Below are 23,924 nucleotides of genomic sequence, written 5' to 3'. Positions count from 1 at the left end.
CGTGTCTTCTTTCAATTCCACAGGACTTCGGTCCAGCTAGACTCCTGGTGATTCTCAATGATGATTGTTCTGTAGTTGTAATTTTGAAGTGGTCATGAGAAGAGGTGAGAACAGTGTTTACCCTATTCCACCATCTTGACTGGAACTCCCCAAAATGCTTTTTACTTATACTTGAAGAAATAAAGATAAATTTAGTGACATTTAAATTTAATTTTTCCTTATTAAATTATGTACAAATATGAAGCCATTCAGAAACTAGATATTATTTAAAAAAATGCAACTTGTCGATATGGTACAGAGAACCATTTTTTAAAGGAACTATGCTCCTTTTCTTATCTTTCAGCTATTTTTTAATCTTAATTCAGAGTGCATTGTTTCTTATAATATAGTAATTATATTATTTTAAACCTAAATTGTAGAATTAAGTGAATTATCTTCAAAACTAATTTTTCAAAATGCTAACTAATCAAATAAGATTAATGATAATGTGATACAGATATATATATGTAATTAAATGTCCCTGATTTTAAAGATAATTCTCCTTTTAAAAGTCCCTGTGAAAATGTGTCTCGATAATTTTAGAATAAACTATTCACCATTTTTACCATCTGGAAAAAAATAAAGCATTATGATTTAATATTTTAAAATAAGTGATATATCTGATGACAGTCTTAAAGAACTATACTTCTACTGTCTTCAGCTAACTACAGGACTATGAAAAAGGTGGGTGAGAATAAGTAAAAGAAAAAAAGACCAAAAGAATAAAATAGATCATTCGAAAATTTCCAAATTATCGTTCTTCAAAAAAAAAAAAGAAAAAGACAAGGTAACAAGGCATAACATGTTTTTAATACACTTCCGAGAAAAAAAAGACAATTCAATAGTATTTCTTTTAAAGATGATAAATGGTGGTCAAAAACACATCTGACCAAATTGTTTTGAAAGTAATAAACCTGACCATTTACTGGATCTAAATTATATAGTTTCTTCACTCTATCTATGCTAAGAGGAAAAAAATGAAAACGCTGGAATTAATGCTTTGTCATTCACAAAGTTCAGGTATGTATTGGACTACATTTATTTTATTTGAATTAAAAATTTTAAAATGATTCATGATCATTACTGCAACATTGCAGTAAATTAAATAAGGCTAAAATTATCTTACAAGTCTAAGAAAAATTTAAAAACCATATTTCAATTCAAAAATATGATCATTAATCTAAAAATGTCAAATACACTAATATTCTTTTACTTATTTATGAGACTAAAAATTAATGAGTAGAATTCCATCTAAAATTTAATAAGGAATGAAAAACTCATAATACCAACTACAATACAATACTACTATGACTATTATGAATTTTAATAACTTTAAAGATTCCTTAAACTACTATTTTTTAACTTTATTACAGAATAGATTTAAATAAATTTAAATGAAATGCAATGGAGATAAACTTTTGCTTCAAGAGAACTTTGAACAAATATGCCACATTTAATCAATTTATTATATGTGTAAAATTATGAATAATTATGTATCTGGTAAATCAAGCTATAAAATAGCACATTACTATAAAACAAACTCAAAAATTGCATATAAAATAAAGGAATAGAAAAATGAATTTAAAAAAATTATTATTTTCGTAGGCACATTACAGCCAATAAAAAGAAATTTAGTTCCAGGTAGAAAATAGTCATGTAACACAATTCATTACCAATTTTATTTACATTTTCATAAAAGTACGTACAGCGTATGCATGTGTGCACACATATATTATTAAACATCTTCAGGTAATTCTGTTCAAATAAACCAATGTGTTAAATTAACAAGTAGCTTTCTCTAAATATCAAAGACAATATTAAAAAGTAAAAGCTGTTTCCTAGTTCATCTTAAAGCTAGGATGTAACAATATTGCCATCTAGTGTTCCTATCAAATAAAAACTTACAAGTGTTATACTTTTGTTTTTCACTTAAAAAAATTAAGTGTGCATAAGTTAAATAAAAATTTCCATTCCTATGGGCAAGAATATAGTTTTGACAGTTGAGTAAAAGGAGAAAAACAGAAAAGGTCACTGGGAGTCAATGAAAGAAAAAGAAAATAAGGCAGTGGAAGAAATACTCTTCTTTTGGATGTGATTTCTGACAAACTTTTTCTTAAACACAGTATATATGTTACCTGATTGTCCTGGATGTTTAATTGACTAAACGAAAGTACAGGTCAACTCCTTAGGGTTAGTTGCATCATCCCTTTGTAGCTCCCCATCCTTTGTTTCCCAAATAGAAATCAACTGAGATCAAGTCTTAAGTGATTTGTCATCAAATGAACATAAACAAATTCAGAACAGCCATGTTTTAAATACATAAAATTTATCATTTTGATTACTGCTAATGAGGAGATAAAGAATAAAAAATTGTTTTAGGTTAAGGTTGAAAAGAATTTCACAACTGTTAAGGCTGAAGAGAATTTAACTTTGTTAAAAAATACATACATTTTAGGCCAAACTGTTACTTAATGACATTACAAGCATTGCTGAAAACAAAGATGGGTGCCACTGGTCATCTATAATCAAGACCTGCTGCTGGGAAAGTCTTCTTCAAGTCTAGAGGCTACCAGTGATTTGCTATGTGGCGCTGGGCAGATCTCTTAGGCATTCAGAGCTTCAGTTCTTCCTCTTTAAAGATTAACTTAGTATGTGACAAGACTTTATAAAATGCAAAATGCTCTACTAATGTAAGGTAAAACAGGTAAGTTACCCACCAAGATGTGATGGGTGGTGGTGGCAGTCTTACTACTACTAGATCTTAACTACAATGACAGCTACCACTACCATAATATAATCCCGTCTACTTTCACAAGTGTGTCTTGTTTCTTCCTAGTCCTACCCCTTTGGTCACATTATCTTCCCTTCATAAATCTCTAGTCTAAATAAACTCTATTCACTGGAAATAAGATGTCAGCTAATATTATCTATTATGCTTCCCTTTTATTTACCCATTTCCTCATTTCTGTATAATAAAAATGGATCACTTATCTAAATTAGAAGTATTTGAAGAAAAAAATTCCTATTCATTCTCCACAGCCCAGCTCCATTTTTCACCTTCTCTGTGAAGTCATCTTTCTTGTATCCTGCCCAATCCAGAAGTGATCTCTCTCTGCTCTAAACTTCTCAGCAGCACTAATTAGTATTCATTTACAGCCTTACATTATTTTTATGTACATGTTTTATCCCCTCAGAATAAGTTATAAGATCTCTGAAAAGAAAAAACCTTTATTATCCTTCTTTATGTCCCCTAGAAAGGTAACTTTTGGGCACCTGAGAATTACAACCACATGTTGACACAAACACCTTCTTGCCCTGTTCAGAAGCATCTCGCTTCCCCAGGCTTCGGCTCTCAAAGATTTACATGTGTCATACGAGCAACATTATTTAACCTCTCTGAGGCTCAATCCCTGACAGGAAAGATCACAATGCCTATTTCATGGTTACGGCAACAACAAACACCAAATAAAAAACTCATATATTGGATGCAAAAAGGTATTAATAAAATGTAAAGTCTGATTAAAAATTACCTTAATTTCAAAGCATTTAAATATATATATACATTATATATATATCCATCCCTGTAATACAGATTAATACTGAATTAGGTTTTTTAAGTTATTGGCATTAAGGCCAGTCTACTTATCTATTTTAGCTAGTTATATGCACAGCTTAATAACTGACTAGATTATCTTTCCTCAAGAACACAGAAAAGGTAGATAAAATTTTCTATAAGTGCTGACACAAAAATGATCTACCTTCAATGTTGAGTCAAACAAAGAACATATATTTTTGGTTCTCAAAGACTTCTTCAAATGAAGAATTAAAAGTTACCACCACACATTAGATTACAAAATCTAACATCCATTCAAGGCCCAAATTTATTTGCAGTGAATTAAAATGTAAATGCTGCTATTTTCATATTTCTCAACCTAAAAACATACATAAAACAAAATCCTCATTGCAACATTCCTTTTCAATAGTCACATCATTTGCTTTTTCTTCTATTCATTCATACCATGTGCTAAATATTGTTTTTCTGCACCATTTAAGAAAACTACTATGACTATGTTTTTAATAAATAGGTTTTTCTTAAAATGGCAACTGAAAAAAAAATCCTTAACGTTTAGTAATTTAATAATTGTCAGTTTCTATTTTATGCTACTGCTGCCATCTAGTGAAAATTTTGAGAACTTAAATCATTCTGGAAAATAGATAATTTTTTAATGCATACTATCAACCTGCAAGGTGTGTGTGTATAGAGAGAGAGATATATGAGGAATAAGGATAATAAGATTACTTCCTGGCAAATCATTTTTTAAATTTTGTTTTCATTAAATTTTATTTCTATATTATAATTAATTTAATCATAAAGCTACTCGTTTATTTAATCAGCAATTATAATCATTTAATTTAAAAATTCCTTTATTTAAAAAATCAAGCTGTTTTTAATTTATCAAGTTATACCAATAAATATATGCAAATTCAGAAATACTCTCAAAGATTCTATATTTGGAATTTTCAATTACTAAAAACACTGTTCATTATATAGTTTAAAACAGTAAATATGCTGACCAAAACTCTATATGCCTGGAACTCTACCTATTTACCTGAAAAATTCCATAAAGATAAATTTCATTAAGCTTACCTGGGAAAAGATATTCGCTGTTGGAGCAACTCTGCTGTCCACGATACTATATAATATTGCTAATAATCTATCTAGTGGAAAAAGTTTTGGTCCAAGGAGATGATTGCTTGTCTACAAGGAAAAAGAACATGGGTTTTCTTCTTATAGTAGAGAACTCATTTTCTGCACAATGAATTCCCAGTAACAACATATTTATATTCTATTGTTCCCCAAAGACGCTAACAAGCCAACTTTCAGTCTCTATGTTAAAACTTTATCTGATGTAACCATAATTCAACCCTTAACATTTTCTTCAAGATTTTCTGACTTAGCATCAACAAATATTAAAGAATTCACAAGTTATTCAGCCCTATTTTGCTGATGGAACCAGATGCTAAGTGACTTAGCCAAGTCATTAGTCAAGATAGCACATAACCAAAATCAGGGTCTAGGTCCTGACTCCTAGTCTAGAACTTACTACCTCTCACCATTCCTCTTCGTGCCACAGACTAGAAATTTATTTGTTCATCATTAATAGTTTTAAAAAGATCAGTTATAGTAAATACTAGCTTAGAAAACTTTTATAATCTGTGAATAATCTGTTGGCCCAAAACAATGTAAAATTCATAAAAAGTTTAAAGACTATAAAATGTTCATACTAGTGTACAAAGTCATATGGTACACTAACTTATCATTAGAAAACTGCAGTGCTCAAGGTCCACTCCATCAGATAATTTTAGTTGCAATGTAAGATTTTAAGTACTCTATATTAGCAATGGCAAATAAAATGGGAATTTATATGCATGGGAATAACTACTTCTTTAAAGAACGACTGCAAAAAAAATACCTACTCAGAATTATAAAATGAAATATTTACTTCAGCTATTTATATCTAAAAGATAGTTTAGAAACCATTTTTCAAGTCTTAAATTTTATATGCTTTTCTCATTAAATACTTCAAACATTCAGAAAAATAAAGAAGTTAATATAACAAATACCAATGTACCCACCATTAAATTTTATCAAACCCTAACATTATACAATATATACTAAGAAATAAAACAATAAATCATATTACAAATAAGTTGAAGCTCTCTTGCACTCTTGTCATATTCCACTCTTCCTTTCCCTAAGAAAGCACTATCCAGAATTTGGTGTTTTTATCACTTTCATGATAGTTTTTATACTATATATATATATATCCATAAAAAACATACAGCACTGTTTGCTTGATCTAAAGTTTTATATAAATAATATCATTTTGGACATAGCACTCTAAAATTGCTTCTTTGATATTATGTTTTTCAAGTTTAGCCATATTGACGCATATAGCTCTAGTCCATTTTTAAACTACCCTACAGAAGTCCATTTTATGGTAAATCACTACCTACTTTAAAAAACTCAACACTCTCACAAATAATACCGTCATGGACAACCCTGTTACATTTCTCCTTGTATACTTGTGTCAGTTTCTCAAAGTGAGGTTGTTAATTAAAGTACAGGGCAGAGACAATGCTATGTGTTCACCAATGCTGTTTCTTCTTGGGCAATAGGAAGACTACATTTCTCAGCCTTTCCTGCAGTTAAATGAAGGCCATACGATTAAGTCCTGGCCAACAGAATATGGGTGAAAGTGATGTAAACTCCCAACCCCGGCCTTTCCAACCACTGGCTCCTTTAGTCTTCTTTCTCTTTGGTGGCAACTCTGGAGGCCCCCATGTTATACTTGACATAAGATGAAAGAATGCCACCCAACTCATACTCAATTGTGTCATGAGCAATATATAAATCTTTGTTAAGCCACTGAGGGTTGGAGGGGGGGGGTTGTTGTTGTTTTGTACTACAGCATGGCTCAGCCTACTGTGACCAATACAGAGTACATTTACATATTAACTTTATTAGGTATCACCAACCTGCAGGCTCTTAATCTTCCACATTATCACCAACACTTGGAATCACCAGACTTATTTTTCAGTTTTGCAAGTCTGAGAGTATGAAATAATATCTTACGGTTGTTTAAAGTTGCATTTCTCTCATTAGTGACTGAGGCTCTCAGGTTTGTTAGACGTTCAAGTTCCTTTTTGTATCACCTATCCATTTACCAACTGGATTTTTGCCTTTTTCTCATTGGTTTGTATGAGTCTTTAAAACCTGTAGCTACTAATCAGTTGCCAGTTATATGAATTCAAGAATAGTGGTTAACATCATGGTTTTGTAGTCAAACAGTCCTGGAATTGGATGCTAGATCCACCACATAAACTATGTAATCTTGGGCAAGTTATAAAATTTCTCTTTAATACTCAAGTTTCCTCATCTAGAAATGAGGATAATAATAGTAACCACATTCGTTAGGTCATTGTGAGAATTAAATGAGATCACACGGAGAGCTTAACAGTGTTTGGCTTATAAGTGCTTGACAGCTTTTACTTTTGCCATCAAGATACACTTGTTTATATGTGTTTTTTTCTTTTCTAGACAAATGTCTTAAAAACAAAATTTTATTCATCTTTTTATCCTTAGCACTTGAGGCTGTTAGTTAAATAAATGAATAGATAAATGGATAATGAATGAATAAATGAAATGGTATTAGAGAAAAGAAAGAAAAAATAAAAGTAAATGTTGAGAATTTTAAGTGAAATTGGTGTCCCTGTCCTCATTAACACTTAGAAGTAACTTGAGATTAGTAAAAATCAGCTAAATTTCTGAAGTGTTGGGAATAATGTGGGAGGCAATTCAGGCTGAGAATCACATTGTCAAAGCTGCTATTTTTCTGATTTTCACTTTTCTTTTTATTCTGCGATTAGAAAACACATTTTCAATTTAAAATCAAAGTGTTCTAGTGGCATGTAGAGCATATGATATTTATTTTCTTCACTGAACTTATTCTGTCTGCTATAAATGCAAGCTGGCTTCTCACTTAGAAAGGAAGGCAAAGTCTAAGAAATATCTCACTAGATAGGTCATTAGAGAGGATAAAGGCCTGTAAGAATGAAAGAGAATTGAAAACAGAAATTAAATAAAATAATTATTGAGGAGGTAGAATTAAATCAAAATTGGTGTCAAGAAAATTAGAGACAGGAACATAAACTGTGAGTTATAAATATTTATGCCAGAAAAACAAAAAGCTAGAAACAGTTCAAAGAAGTTGCCTGCAGGGAATTGGACTAAGGGTAAGGAAAGGAAAAAGATTTGCTTTTCCACATAAACTAACTGACAAGTAATCTGGTACCATACACATGCATTAACTAAATTAAAAAGTAAAATCTTAAAAAAATCAATTTCTACTGAAGATACACAGAGAAAAGGAATTCTACAACTGAAGATGTGTAAAGATTTAAAACAACTGTTAGGATAATTATTTGTGGTTTGCTTTTAAATATATTATGCCTGATTAAATGGAGAGCTATATGAGGGCAGACACAAGGACTATTTTGTTCTCTACTATATTTGCAGCATCTAGCAGAATGCTTAGCATAAAGTAAGCATTCAATCAAGATTTCAGGAAGAGGGAAAAAAATATAAAGAAACTAGTAAGTATACATAGGGAGCTTTCAGTTAAGTTCAAGTTTTAAAGCAACATGAACTAAAGACAAAAGAGGCTACTGTAAGAATCAAATCTACAAGAACAGAAGAACTAGAGTTCATCTAGAAGTAGAGACATCTTCATGATATCTTTGCTCAGAGAGTTCATTCTGTCAACACTGTCCTTTTCCTAGATTCATACAAATCCACTCATTTCACAAGGATGGTCTGAAGTGCCAGCTCTTTCAGTAGTCACTCATCATCATCACTCGTATATCTCTCCTTTCTTGAATTTCTTAAATAATTTTCTCTCTAAACAATAAAATTCTTAGTTTTATGTTCGTTCTTTAATTTTCTTCACTCATTCATTCCATTTATTCATTTGTTCAATAAACACCCCTCAAATATAACCAAGTGCTAAGATACGGAGGTGAATAGACAGGCTTCCTTCCCTTAAGGAACTGGTGAGTAAGGCTATTCCTCCACAATTCAACTTCAGTTGTCTTTTTTCTGAAACTTGCCACACACTCCAGCCAATTTTATTTTATTTCTTTTATATACCCTACACTTTCTCACATATGCTTCTTGACTTAAATCTTTCCTCAACTAGAATGTCTTCCTCTACCAATTCTACATATCCATTCCTCACCATTCTTGAGAGCCTACTCAAATGCAAGCCCTACCACAAATCCTTCCTTTACCAATCTAGCTAGAAATACTCTCTCCTACAAATCCTTTATGACCCAAAGCAGCCACACATGTAAGAAAGAGGTTACAAAATCAACAATCTGCCTATTGTGGAAAGCCTAACCAGAGATATCTCAGTGAAAGGGCATACTAGAAAAATCTTTCCATTATAAGAAAATATATTTTTAAGGAAATTTCCCTTCCAAACACTGGCATTGTGTGAAGAGAGGAAAAAAGTCTTCCCTGGGGATTTTAACTAGAATCTAGGGCTAACGATGATTTGAATGCAGAATTCACAATCTTTGTGGTCTGAAAATCCCCAGGCTGAGAAGTGAATTTCAAATGATCCTAGGTTACTAGTATTCCTAAGTATCTGTACAGAAGTAAATGCAAAACCTTTCTAAAGGAACACACCACAGGTCTCAAAAATTCCAAAGATTAAATAATAAAATGTTCAAGAAACAAGGCATATGTGCATGAGTCAGCAAAAATAGAAACTGTAGAATTAGACGAATGGAGTTTAAATACTGAAAGACGATAAAAAATATAAAATAGGTTATTTTTATGTTAAAGAAAAATATGACTAGAAAAAGTATAAAAGTGACCAAGCTTGAAGTGAACCAATAAACCTTCTAAAATTTACAAATAAGATTACTGAAATTACAAAGTTAATATAAATAAAAGACAAAACGAAAGAAAAAATCTAAACATAGAACTGAAGAAATTACCCAGAAAACAGCACACAGAGATCTAAGGGAATGAAGAATGAGAACAACTTAAGAGACAGAGAGTAGAGTAAGGTGTATCCTATGTCTAATTACTATCTCAGAAAGACATATTAATATGAGAATGGAGGAGTGGCAATATTTGAAAAGTTAATGACTGAGAATTTATCAGAACTGAATAAAGGCATCATTATTCAAATTCAAGAGGCAAAACTGATCCCAAGTAAAAAGAAATTCAATCTCAGAAATACCACAGTGAAGCTGAAAACACTAAAGGAAAAGAACTTAAAAGCAGCTATGAGAAAATAGATAAATTTTTTAAAAGATTTTTTTAGCAGAAACAATAAAACCAGAAGACAGTAAAACAATGTCTTCAAAGTACTAAAAAAAAAACATTATCAATTTAGAAGTGTACACTTAGCAAAACTACTCTGAAGACTGAAAGTGAGAAATAAAAGTCACAGGTTCTCGTGTCTGGTCAAGATGGCGGAGTAGGTAAAGACTGTGCTTGCCTCCTCACACAACCACATTAAAATGACAACTGAACTACAGGAAGCCATCATTGGGAGTCACCTGAAGTTTAGCTGAATAGAAGTCCTACAACTGGGGATATATACAGAAGAGGCCACCTCAAGACTGGTAGGAGGGATGGAGTTAAATAAGGAATGGGTTGGTCCCATACCCTTCTGTGGAGGTTGAGAATCACGAAGGATACCTCAGTTATGGAGGTCCCCCCAGAGGAGTGAGGGGTTCCAGCCACACACCGGGCTCCCCAAACCAGGTTTCCAGTGCTGGGAAGAGAAGTGCCCACAACGTCTGGCTGTGAAAACCGTTGAAGATTATGGCTGAATGAGAGGAAGAGTGGCTAGAGTCACAGACATTCCTCTTAAAGGACCCACACTTGGACTTATTCACTGACAGACTCAGTGGCTCGGAGATCCAACTCTGGTGCAACAGCTTGAAAGGCACCAGGGACATATAAGGAGGAACTGAATTGTCTGGCTGCAGGAAGAGGGCTGGAAGGTCAGCTTTCAGCCAGACAGAAGTGCTGGCAGAAGTTACTGTTACTTTGTTGAGCCCTCACCGCTCTTGGCATGCAGACAGCAGACTGCAGCCATATCTGAGTCTCCATCAACCTGGCTAACACAGTTTGCCCTGCCCTGGCGATTTCCTGAGACCCTGCCCACACAACTTATGGGCCCACCCAAGCTTCCTCCGTGGCTTTTCCATACAAACGGCCTGTCTTTGCTCATGATGCACACGTTCCTAAAATCTCTCAAAGGTTCACTAACCCCAAATAAGCATCATCTGGCCTCGGCATGCTCTGTTTCTCTTGCTGAACAACCCCAAGCCCAGCACTGGTGGCAGCCAGCCTCAGTTCCTGGCTTGGCCTCTTGAGACACCTCCAAACCCATCATGGGTGGCAGCCATCGGTGGATTACTTGGTGACTCTTGCTAGGTGGCCTCAGATAGGGCATAGGCTACAGCTGAACTTGGCCTGTGACAAAGCCCCTCCCAGGAGGCCCTAGGGACAGACGCCTGCTGGCCAGCTTCGGATCGAGATGGAGTACCACCTGAGGCTTCATCTGAGAACAACACACTCAAGGGCAGACTGAGCATGCACGAGAGTCCTCACAACCAATCAGCCCGAGGGTCAATCCCGACCACTGACGTGCAAACATCAACCAAGGCTCAACTAAAACTGGAGAGCACAAACCACCCATACAAGGAACACACCTAGACAACTCAGTTCAGGTGACAAGGGAAGACTGAGCCACTGGGCCCCAGAGGAAACCTACTACATAAGGCTACTCTACCAAGATCAGGACACACAAAAGCCCTACCTAATACATAGAGACAAACACAGGGAGGCAGCCAAAATGGGGAGACAAAGAAACATGTCCCAGACGAAAGAACAGAACAAAGTTCCAGAAAAGGAACTAAAGAAAATGTAGACAAGCAATCTACCAGATGTAAAGTTCAAAACACTGGTTATAAGGATGTTCAATGAACTTAGAAGAGTGGATGAACTGAGAAGGAACTTTAACAAAGAGATAGAAAACAAAAATAGAGATAGAAAACATAAAAAAGAACCAGTCAGAAATGAAGAATACATTACAGGGAATCACCAGATTACATAAAGCAGAGGATCAAATCAGCAACTTAGGAGATAAGGTGGCAGAAAACACCCAATCAGAACAGCAACAAGAAAAAAAAGTCCAAAAGAAATGAGGATAGTTTAAGGGACCCCTGGGACAACATCAAGTGTACTGACATTCACATCATAGAGGTACCAGAAGAAGAGAAAGAGCAATGAATTGAAAACCTATTTGAATAAATAATGACGAAAAACTTCCCTAACCTGGCAAAGGAAACAGACATATAAGTCCAGGAAGCGCAGAGAGTCTCAAACAAGATGAACCCCATGAAGTCCACATCAAGACACAATTAAAATGGCACAGGTTAAAGACAAAGAATCTTAAAAGCAGCAAAAGAAAAGTTACCTAAAAGAGAGCACATCTCCACAGGACTCGTCAATTTTTCAACAGAAACTTGGCAGGCCAGAAGAGATTGGTACAAAATATGCGAAGTGATGAAAAGACCTACAACCAAGATTACTCATTCTACCCAGCAAAGCTATCATTTAGAATTGAAGGACAAGATAAAAAGCTTCCCAGACAAGAAAAAGTTAAAGGAGTTCATTGCTACCAAACCAGTATTACAAGAAATGTTAAAGGAATTTCTTGGAAAAATAGAAGGTCTAAAATATGAATAATAGATAGCAATAATTACATACCTATCAACAATTACTTTCATATTAATGGATTAAATCCTCCAATCAAAAGATAAGGTGGCTGAATGAATAAGAAAACAAGACCCTTACATATGCTGCCTACAACAGACTCATTTCAGATCAAAAGACATACACAGACTGAAAGTAAAGGAATGGAAAGAGGTATTCTATGAACATGGAAACAAACAAAAAGCTAGGGTAGCAATACTTATACCAGACAAAATAGACTTTAAAACAAAGGCTTTTCAAGAGACAAAGAAGGACCCAGTAATCTCACCTCTGGGTATTTATCCAAACAAACCCAAAATACTACTTCAAAGGGACACATGAATCCACATGCCCACTGCATTTTTTATAACAGCCAAGATATCAAGGTAATCTGAGTGTCCATCGATAGATGAATGGATAAAGAAGAGGTGGTACATACATATAATGAAATATTTCTCAGCCCTAAGAAAAGAATGAAATCTTGCTATCTGCCACAATATGGATGGACCTAGAGGGTATTGTGCTGAGTGGAGTAAGTCAGACAGAGACAGACAAATGCCATATGATTTCACTTATATATGGAATCTAAAGAACAAAATAAACGAAACAGAAACAAATTTATAGATACAGAGAATATTTTGATGGTTGCCAGATGGGAAGGGGTTGGGAGGTGGGTAAAAGAAAAAAAGGGATTAAGAAGTAGAAACTAGTAGTTACAAAATAGTCATAGGGATATAAAGTATAGCATAAGGAATATACTCAATAATATTGTAATAACTATGTATGGTGTCAGATGGGTACTAGATTCATTGCAGTGATCAATTCATAAGATATATAAATGTCTAATCATTGTGTTATATACCTGAAATACTATAATACAGTATGCCAACTATAATTGAAAAATAAAAAAATTATTCAGAAGAAAATAAACACACCTAGGTTTTAGCCACTAAAAACAAAACTCGCAGCTTCTACACTGTGAAGTTTATAGCTCAAATTTCTCCATCTTCCACTAAGAAAAGTAGCAGTGGTTTAGATGTACGAAGTGGAACTAATTCTTTCAATTTCTTCTTGCCCCACAACCCATCTGCAAATGTGCAGATGCTTCTAATTCCCAAGTTTTTCCAGATTCCTCAGGTCACAACAGTTTGCACTGGGGGTTAGATTTCAGCCTCTCTTGCTGGTTAGTCACCTGCATATCTATCTACTATGCAATTCTAAATTTTATGGGTCTTTCATCTGCTTCATCCTCACAAGTTTACCTTTTTTTTCAATGCCATTTTTGTGGGTGCTTCAAAGGAGAACAAGGGAAAATCAGCTGTGTTTAATTAAAAATTCCCCAGTGATCTTTTTCATCTACTAATTCACTAAAATTTGTCAACTTTCATCTCTAGGACCAGCTTCCTTGAATGTGCCTTCAAACAATGTAACAAACAAAATACTAGTATATTATACATAACAAAATACTAGTATATTATAATGGTATCATAGCAACACAAATAACTCTTATCTAAATAACTAATAAAAGCATGCATTTATCCACTTCCTATAGTATCCTAAATTCATGAGTTTTTCTCATTAGAGAAATTAAAATGTAAATACCTTTTCATGTTTCTTTAGAAAGTTAGTTTTCTTGATTTTCCCATGATGCTGCAAATAAAGAAAATAATTTTTAAGATGAACAAAAGATAGTATTCCACAAAAACAGAAAACATAATTTGTTTAAAACATAGCACAGGTAATACTAATTCATATGTCTTAGGCCTTTTTATTTTATTCTATTTATTACCTAAAATATCAACATATGGTAAGCTGATTTGACTTAGATCTCTATTGTATATAGATTATTTTTTAATTTAAAAAAATATTTTAAAATAAAATAGTGATACTTCCTAAAAGAACTTATTATATTGATTTATTAAAGCATGTTTGTTTCTATAAAAACAAAAGTTCTAAAAATAAATGGATTTTTAGTCATCCCTTAAGGCAAGCTGTCAATTTACATAAAAACACTGAGAACATTCGATAATGGGAAAAAAAATGGATGTAGTCCCTGATCTCATGAAACTAATAAAGACTAGTGAGAGAGATATGCAAAAATAATAAATAAAAGTTTATTACAAATACATTTAATAATAAATAAAATTGTATATTGTTTTCTCAAAAAGAAAATAATTCTAAAATGGGATTTCTTCTGCTAATGTATACACAGGAGAGGCTCTTGAATGTTCCAGATAATGTTTAGAGTGGATGACACTACAGCAGGAGCTTTAGAACAATAAAGGAGTTACCACCCTTAAAACTATTCTCCTCTCATATTTTAAACAGAACCTTGTTTATGTATTTTTAAAATCTAAAATGATTACTTAAGGTATACCTGAACTCTTTTGTATAACTATTTTTCCCATTCAGGTTGTGATCTTAATTTAAAACCTTTAGGGAATGAGTTCTAAATACATAATTAGCAATCTCTTATTCTAATCTCTGTCTGCTCCTTAGAAATTTATGGATGTTGAGATATTTTAAAATATGCCTGGGATCTTCAAAAGTAAAGTGAAAAGAAGTAATAATTACCTTAAGGAAGAACCTCTTGTCAGTTCTTGCTGGATTATATGAAGCGAGGTATGCAGCAATTAGAATAAACTTAGAGTAATATGGAAGTTCCACATGAGTATATGCCGAGAGACCTATACGACAAAAACCTTCATTTAATAGGCTACCATTAGATTTTAAGTATCTTATATTCTTTCACTTATCTTTTGACTTCCATACAGTATTCTCTAGTCAAAATGACAAACTCAAAAAAAAAAAAAAAAAGACAAATTCCTTGAACTTAATTAAAGTGCCATGATAATGATGGTGGTGGCAGTAAACGCCATTACTGATATGCTTTCCTTATTCTATTAGTTTTGTTTGGCTCCTATTCTGAAGTCTAAATCCTACCTATCCTGCCCTTCGAAGCCACAGTTTCCATTAAACCTCCCCTAATGCTTCTCTACCACACCAAAATAGAAAAATCTGTTTCTACTATGAATTCCTACTTTGTGTATTTCATTTATGGCCCACATAACTTTATATTAACAGTTAATTATACTGAAATTATATTTCTTACCAGCTATACTGTTCACTGAAGGAGCTTCTTTTTTTTTTTTTTTTTAATCCCTACAGTGCTTTTTGCAAAGGAAATAATTGAATGAATGGGTAAATAAAACGATTGGGTCAAACAGCATTGATTTTTACAAGGGAAGAAGGAATCTGGTTATTTACTGAAAATATAGTATGTGTCAGACATTGTGCTAGATGCTTTACTTAAGCATCTCTGAATCCTTGCAGTCACTTAAGCTAGATATTCTTCTCATTTTAGATTAACTGAGTTGGGCTCATAGGGTGTAGGACAGACTAATTACTGAAGATTTTCTAACTCCTGCATCTATTTCTTTCCATTAAAATACACAACTGAAATCACGTGTACAGCATCTTAACCACTGAGAAACCAAAATAGACAAAATAGAATCTCAATACCACTTCATTTCATACCACATTCCCCCAACCACTAGCCACTGATCTATTTTTTAAATAAGAATATTTTAAATACTCGCTTATTATTTTAAAAAGTAAAAGTTGTTCTATTGGTTTAAATCCAAAGTAATACCTTCTTTAAAGAAAACAAACGCACAAAGCTTTTAAAACATAACTAATTGAAACGCATCTCTTAAACTAGGTTAACATAAAATTGGATTACATATAAATCATGAAATATATATATTGAGATAAAATTGTGTCATATAATTCTTTTAACAAAAGCATTTAATGAAATATAAACTGCTTGATTTCCACCTGACATAATCCAACAATTAGAAAACAAAACTGGTATTTGAACTTCACTTTCTCCCATTTAATTGGAGCTTCACTTACAAGAAAATCATTAATTAAAATATCATTATAGCTTATTATCTGCTTTTATAACATGAATAACTGAAGTGACCTATAATATTAACTTTAGTATCTTGATTATTATTAATCAAATAAAGAGGTGTCTCAAGTAATTGTCTCAATACTTTCTTTGATACCTTTCAGTTGTCCAAGATCTGTGTCATCTTTTTGTAGCTTTTCCCACTGTGAACTGAAAAAAAATAGAAAATAATGGATTGAAAATATGCTAAGTCAATATGTTGTACTTAAAACAGGGTCCTAGAAAAATTAAAAATTAGTTATTTACAAAGACTCAATTTCCCTATAAACAAGACAATACATACATGCAATATACATGTTTGTACCTCTATGCAATCATTTTGTGTGTATTAGAACAATTTATATATAAATAGTCAGATGTTAATTTTTTAAAAAATCTCTTTTCCTCCAATCACAATTGTAAAGCTATCAAAAAGTATCAATAAATAAATAATATCACCTATCATTCAGTAAAACTCCTAATGTTCCAGTTACCATATTAGATAGAAACTGTCATACACTATTTCTAAACTCAGTAACAATCTCTTAAAATAAGCTATAATATTACATCAAAAAATAGAGGCCCACAGGGTTAAGTTGCCCAAGGACACCCGGCCACTCAGTAGTGGAGCTAAAAATTGAATCCTAATAGAAAGCTTGCAGAGTTCATGCTATTTCCACTGCCTCACTCTGATCTTACTTGCAATTTAAACTGCTAAAAAGCCCCAAATATTATTAAGACTATGAAGTGATTATCATATAAGCAATCAAAGTCATAAAGAAACATACCGTAGTGAAAAGACTGCCTTGGGAGACAGAAGCTTTAGCTGTATGACCTTGAATAAATCAATATGTCATCAAAAAGTAAGGCACTTAGATGCAATGATCTATAAAGACCCCTTCCAACTCTAAAACTCTCTTAAAATGCTAATTTAAAAGTAAATGTCAGATCAGAATAATTAAGTACCCTAAATCAAACTATACGTATTTTTTCAAATCTGCAAGCACAGTTGAAAATTCTAGGAATATAGCAAATGGGAATGTTTGATAGGTTACTAATAACCAATGTGGAAAGCAAACAAGCTAACCCACAAAATAGATCATTTTCTCCATCCTACAGATGAATAGTGCTTCACAACTTAGAAGGCATTTTCACATTCATTACTTAAGTGCAAATAAAAATAAATTTTTATCAGTTACAATGTTATAAATTAGACATCCGAGAGTTTAAAATGATAAGATTTTCTTATATAGCAAATACTCGTTTAATGTTATTAAATCTCGAAGGACAATCAGGGAAAAACTGACCATCTTTAATGGAAAGGAAGGAAGCTATAAGATCTACTAAATGTTTATTATAAACCCAGTTCTTAACACATTCCATTTAATTCTCATAAATTTAAGAGATAGACTATCATTTCTTTTCTTTATTTACAAATGACAAAAATGAGTCACAGAGGTTAAATAATTTGACTAAGGTTCCAAAGCTTCTAAGTGGTGGAACTGGCATTTCAACTGAGATCTGACTAAAAAGTCCATCCATGTTCTAAATAAATATATATGAACTATCAATTTCCAGAGGTGCTTCAAAGTCACAGTAATTATATTAATTAAAATTATAATAATTAATTTTAAGATGAACAAGGGAATCAGGTTGAAGTCTTTTTTCATAATTTGTCCTCGCTGCTTATAAAAGCTATATAAAACCAACATACATTCCAACTAACAGTTTGTTGAGTTAGGATATAGCCTTCTATGACTTTATTCTCCTTTTTCTTTATTTTGCTTATCCCAATTATTTAATCTCAATTAGAAAATGTGAAATATGTGATTATTGTTATTTTTTAACTCAGTAAAATTTAATTTTACATGGGCAAAAAGGGTAAGGGGTATTAGGAAAAGAATGGACGAACTTGAAGAAATATGAACACTTTCAAATGGACCAGCAGATATCAGTCGACTTAGAATGCCATTTTGCTACTATACTATTGTGAAGTTTCACTGGTCCTTTGTGACACATTGTGAGTAAAAAGAAGTCTAAGGCCATTATATATAATATGATTATAAAGTTAACCAATTGGAATAAAAATGCAAACTGTCCTATCAAAAATTTTTTTCAAAAAGACAAATAACCACATAGAGAAATTCAGGAAAGTAACATGCATGACCAAGTTAAAAAAACAACAACACACACATATATACTTCATATCAATAAATACAAATGGGTATAATTCATCCATTAAAGAAAAGGTTCTCAGAATGCCTCAGTGAGACAGTAGGTCAGATTAGCAATGCTTATTTCTGTGCTCTATACCTTTTTTGTGAAAGAAACATATTACAGATTATATATAAATTGCAAAGGGAAGAAGATGCCTTTGCATGTATAAAGATACACATGTATGTATTTGCATATTTTTTAAAAAGACAGAAAACAGACCAGAAATTCTATATGCGATAAGGTAAAGAGTGAAAGGGATAAGGATGAATGTGAGACTTGAATATACTTTTTTAAAATACAGTTTTAACTTCTGAATTATTATTTGATACCCATCTCTTATCTTTACAACAAGTTTTTTCTACTTTGCCCTTTCTCTCCTCCTTTTCTTTGCATTTTTTAACATTGTAACTATTATTCTTACCCTGTCAGAACACGTAATGATTGACTGATTGACTGACAGATAGATAGATAGATAGATAGATAGATAGATAGATAGATAGATAGATAGATAGAGTTCTTCTACCTTTGTTCTCATCTTTTAGTTTTGAGCTAAAATTAATTAGATTGAGTACGCATAATGAATCCTTTTGCTAGTGTCCCCAGTCATCTCTGTTGCACCAAAAATGTCAATAGTAGACTCTTCAGAAGGAGTTTAGGAACATAGTGCTCCTTGAGTTCTTACATGTTTAAATGCTTTTCTATAGCCCTGATACTTGAATGACAGATTGGCTGAATATAAAATTCCTTGCCTTATACTTCTTTTCTCCCTGAGTTTCTTAAAAATGTTGCTCCATTTATCTTTATTACAGATTCACTTTCCTTTGTAAGAGACATATCTTTTTACCTGAAAGCTCAGAGATTTTTTTTTTATTTAATGTTATTTTTAAAGCTACAAGTATAAGAAAGTCTCTGCAATAGGATGAATAATAGTCCCTAAAGATGTCCATGCTCCAATCTCTGGAACCTATGAATGTTAACTTACATGGTAAAAGAGACTTTACAGTGTAACTGAGTTAAGGATCTTGAGATGGGGATATTATTCTGGATTATCGAGGCAGGCTCAATGTAATCGGAATTCTTCTAAGAAGAAGACGGGAGATTACAGAGAAGAAAAAATAATACATTGCTGCCTTTGAAGGCAGAAGAAGGAACACAAGCCAAGGAATGTAGGTAGCCTCTAGATGCTAAAAAAATTAAAGAAACAGATTCTTCCCAAAAGCCTCCAGGAATGCAGTTCTATGCACCCATTTTAGACTGACATCAGAAATGTAAGATAATAAATGTATTAAACTGCTAACTTGTTTTAAACTGCTAATTTGTGGTAACCTGTTACAGAGCAATAGACTAGGACAGTCTCAGAATTGACTACTCTGAGTCAAATGGAAAGATGAACCCTTTAATAATGTAGAGCAGTCTTTCACTTCTGGAAAGTTTTCTTAGATGATAGTATTAGATTTTAATTCATATCCATTATTTTGTATTTTCAAGAATTTCAATTATATATACACTAAATCTTCTTTGCCTTATATTCCACTTGATTATTTTTATCACTTTTAGTTTTGTGCTCTTGGTTGTTTTCATTCTTCTCTTCAATATCCTTTACTATTTTCAGTTGAATGCACTCACTTGGAAATCTTAAAATTTCATTTTCATTTCTAATAAGATTACTTTTGCTTGAGTTCCAATCCTGAGTTTGGTTAATTTTTGTTTCTCATCCTCCTCTTCGTTGGCCATTTATTCTGAATGGCTGAATTTCTAATTTAAGGTATTTTTTCATATCTGAATATGATGGTTTAAAATTTTTAAATCAGGTTGGAATATTTTGTGTGAAAAGGGGACAATTTCATCAGCTAAAAAGTTTTTATTCACATATTCTATTTCTTCTCATAACATCTTTTCTATTTTGTTTTCTCTCTTGATTTTGAAATACCCAAAGTTTGCTTAGATCAGCAAACAGATGATTCTATGAATGTAGAGTTTTGGGTGACTTAGTAGATTTCTTGATTCTAGAGTACTTTTTTCTTTAAGAATAATGAAATGCAGTTTCTTTAACATATAGTACCATTTTAATGAGAAGAGATGGGCTTCTGATTTTCTCATTATCTTTCTGTTTGACAGAGGTGGGGTTAGGGAGTGGGAAGGGTGTTATCCCCTGCTTCTGTCTTCACTACCAAGCTTCCAGGGGATACTATGTCCTCCCAAATCACTTCCCTGTCTCCCCTCAGAAACAGTACTTTCCCAGGACTGCCATACTAATTCTTGTCCTGTATACTCTTAGAATACTTCCTTTTGATTCTCCAGGAGCCAGCACTCTAATCCTTTGTGTGTCATATCTCTTCTCAGTATTTCCCCATTCAAGAGTTAGACCTTCTTCCTGGAGTAGATTTCATCTGTATTTCACCACTACTAAGTCAACCCTATACCCTGCCCTGACTATCTTCTTCTCTTTTCTATGCAGTCTTTGCTTAACTTCTCTTCAATGTAAGCTCCAGAGCTGGCTCTGCAAGCTTCAGCTATTTCACTATTTACATATATATTGAAATTTGCAGTCAACTCTATAGACTCCTAGTTATGCTGCAGAAATGGATTACAAATGGTTTTATTTGCTCTCCTTTTTGATCTTGTGGAGAGAACTAGATTTAGGTGGCCATCAATATCCTATGGAAAACTAGAAGTCCTTTCATTGTAATGTAAGATTTGTTCTAACATCCAAATTTTCAACCTTTAAAAGAGCAGATCACAAGCTTTTCTATTCTATGACTTCTAAACTTTCTCATCAATGATTTTTTATTATTGAAAAAATAATAGTATTTTATTCAGAAACTAATACATTTTAACCAGAATTGTAATCTAATCAGTGAATTAAATTGAAAGCAAAGTTAGTAAAGTAGCTTAGAGAATAAGGCATTTAAATCTTCTAAGGACAATTAGAGGAGGAAGATGAGAGCTGGAGTTTTTAAGTGACTTGCAAAACCCACATAAGGCAGAAAATGGCTGAGATGAGAATCAAAACCATGTTTTCCCACTACACTATGTGATACTATGTCTCCTGAGCAGTTTCATTACTCTGAAATTCTAATAAAAAACAAATGTAGGTTTATGACTTGATTTGTACACTCAGAGTAGGGGACTTTAACGCTCCATTGACACCAATGGACAGATCTTCCAGACAGAAAATCAACAAAGAAACAATGGGCCTAAGAGACACTAGACCAGATGGATTTAATAGATATTTTCAGAGCATTTCACCCCAAAGCAGCAAAATATACATTCTTCTTAAGTGTACATGAAATATTTTCCAGGACAGATCACAGGTTAGGACACAAAACAGGTATCAGTAAATTTAAGAAGACTAAAATCATAACCATCCATCTTTATCACAATGGTATGAAACTAGAAATCAACTATTAAAAAAAAACTGGAAAATATACAAACACAAGGAGTTAAATAGCATGCTACTAAACAGTGAATGAGTTAACAACGAGATCGCAAAAGAAATCAAAAGGTACCTAGAAATAAATGAAAATGAAACACAACAACTCAAAATCTATGGGACACAGTGAAAGCAGTCCTAAGAGTGAAATTCATAACAATACAGGTCTACCTCAAGAAACAAGAAAAGGCTCAAATTAACATTATAATCTTACACTTAAAAGAACTACGAAAAGAACAGCAAACGAAGCCCAAAGTGAGTAAAAGGAAAGAAATAATAAAGATCAGAGCAGAAATGAAAAAAATAGAGCCTAGAAAAACAATACAAAAGATTAATGAAACCAAGAGTTGCTTCCTTGAAAGGATAAACAAAAATGACAAATCCTTAACAAGATTAAGCAGGGGAAAAAAAAAAGAAGACTCAAATAAATAAAACCAGAAATTAAAGAGAAGTAACTACAGACTCTACTGAAATACAAAGGATCATAAGAAAATACTACAATCAATTATATGCCAACAAACTGGACAATCTGGAAGAAATGGATACAGTTCAGGAGATATACAATCTTCCAAGACTGAGTTAATAAGAAACAGAAAGTCTAAACTGACTGATTATCACCGACGAAATCAAATCAGTGATCAAAAAACTCCCCCCCAAAAAAGTTCTAGGAGAAACATGACAGAGTGAGAGACGTCCCCAGATCTCTCCCCTTGAAACAACAAAAAGGTGAACATCTAAAACTCAACAAAAAACACAGAAACTGCATACCAGCACATATGAACGGGAGATCAGCACATAAGAGCTACCACAGGTTAGAACCTTTGGAGTCAGGCAGTAGACAGGTGAATCAAAGAACCTGCCTCTCACAGCCGGAGCTCACTGAAGGAGGATGAGGAGGAGAGAAGGTGTGGCTTTTTTTCTGAACAACTCTGCCTGGAAGACCTGTGAGCTCCATGGGGTGGCAGTGCCCAGAGATCAAGACAGAAAGCAGAGAAGTCAGGACGGCAGAAAAACAACAGTTGATTATTACCAGCTGTGGCTACAAAACACGAGGCTAAGAAACAGCACTCATCCTCCAGCCCAGAGGGCCCCTCCCCCCATGTCCCCTGACACCAAACACCACAGAGCCCCGGGGGGGATCTGAGCAAATGCTACCGAAGCTGTCGCTAATACTGACAGGGACGGAGACTAAGGGTAGCGAGCGTTGACTGAATATCTATTAGAAAAACAAAAGGTATTAGTAAGCCTTTATATAAAACAGGGATCTAAGAGGCTTAGACATCACCTACAGGAAATCAAAAGAAAAACTCCTTCTTTGCAACAGGCTAAAGAGATATCTTTATATAATATATCTTTCTTGAAAAAAAAGGAAAGCAGAATACACTTCCATTAATACCCAGGCAGAGAGAATCAGTCTATTAAACACTAAGAACAACCAAGGTGACAAGGCAGCTTAAAAAGAAAGAGAAATATCTCTAGAAAATAAGCTTAAAGACACAGAAATACAAGACTTAAATGACAGAGAATTTGGGATGGTACTTATGAAAAAACTCAAGTGAGATCTGAAACGAGTCATATCAACAATGTAAAGAGTTGAAAAAAACAACTAGATGAGCAGAATGAGTTCTTTCGCAAGGAGACTGAAACTCTCAAAAAGAACAGAATACAAATTCTGGAGATAAAAAACACACTGCAAGAATTGAAAAATAAAATAGCAAGCTTGGGAAATAGAGTCGACCAAATGGAGGAAAGGATCAGTGATATAGAAGACAGCAATCTAGAAATAAATCAGAGGGAAGAGAAACTAAAGAATGAAAAATAATGAAAGAGAAATACAGGAACTAGCTGATACCATCAGGAGAAGAAACATAAGAATAATGGGCATTATCAAAGGCAAGGAAAATGAGCAGGGATTAGAAAGCATTTTCAGACAAATAGTT

General features: G+C 33.2%; 1 protein-coding gene across 8 annotated transcripts in view; it reads right to left on the bottom strand.

Moving 5' to 3' along the window:
* ORC5 (origin recognition complex subunit 5) overlaps positions 1–23,924 on the bottom strand; it is a 170,114-nt gene that overhangs the window by 105,038 nt on the left and 41,152 nt on the right. For 7 of the 8 annotated variants that reach the window (XM_015599540.2, XM_025041927.1, XM_015599539.2 and 4 more), the window contains exons 9-12: positions 16,453–16,505; positions 14,957–15,069; positions 13,985–14,032; positions 4,688–4,798 (exon numbers count right to left, since the gene is read on the bottom strand). In XM_015599540.2, coding sequence (XP_015455026.1) covers positions 4,688–4,798; positions 13,985–14,032; positions 14,957–15,069; positions 16,453–16,505 — 325 coding nt within the window. The remainder of the gene's footprint in view (positions 1–4,687; positions 4,799–13,984; positions 14,033–14,956; positions 15,070–16,452; positions 16,506–23,924) is intronic. The other variant, XM_025041929.1, reaches the window with a different exon arrangement.

The sequence above is a fragment of the Pteropus alecto genome, unplaced genomic scaffold, assembly GCF_000325575.1.
Source record: "Pteropus alecto unplaced genomic scaffold, ASM32557v1 scaffold109, whole genome shotgun sequence".
In the NCBI taxonomy this organism is placed as follows: domain Eukaryota; kingdom Metazoa; phylum Chordata; class Mammalia; order Chiroptera; family Pteropodidae; genus Pteropus; species Pteropus alecto.
The sequence above is the reverse complement of the archived record's forward strand: the minus strand, read 5'-3'. Positions and strand labels throughout refer to the sequence as shown.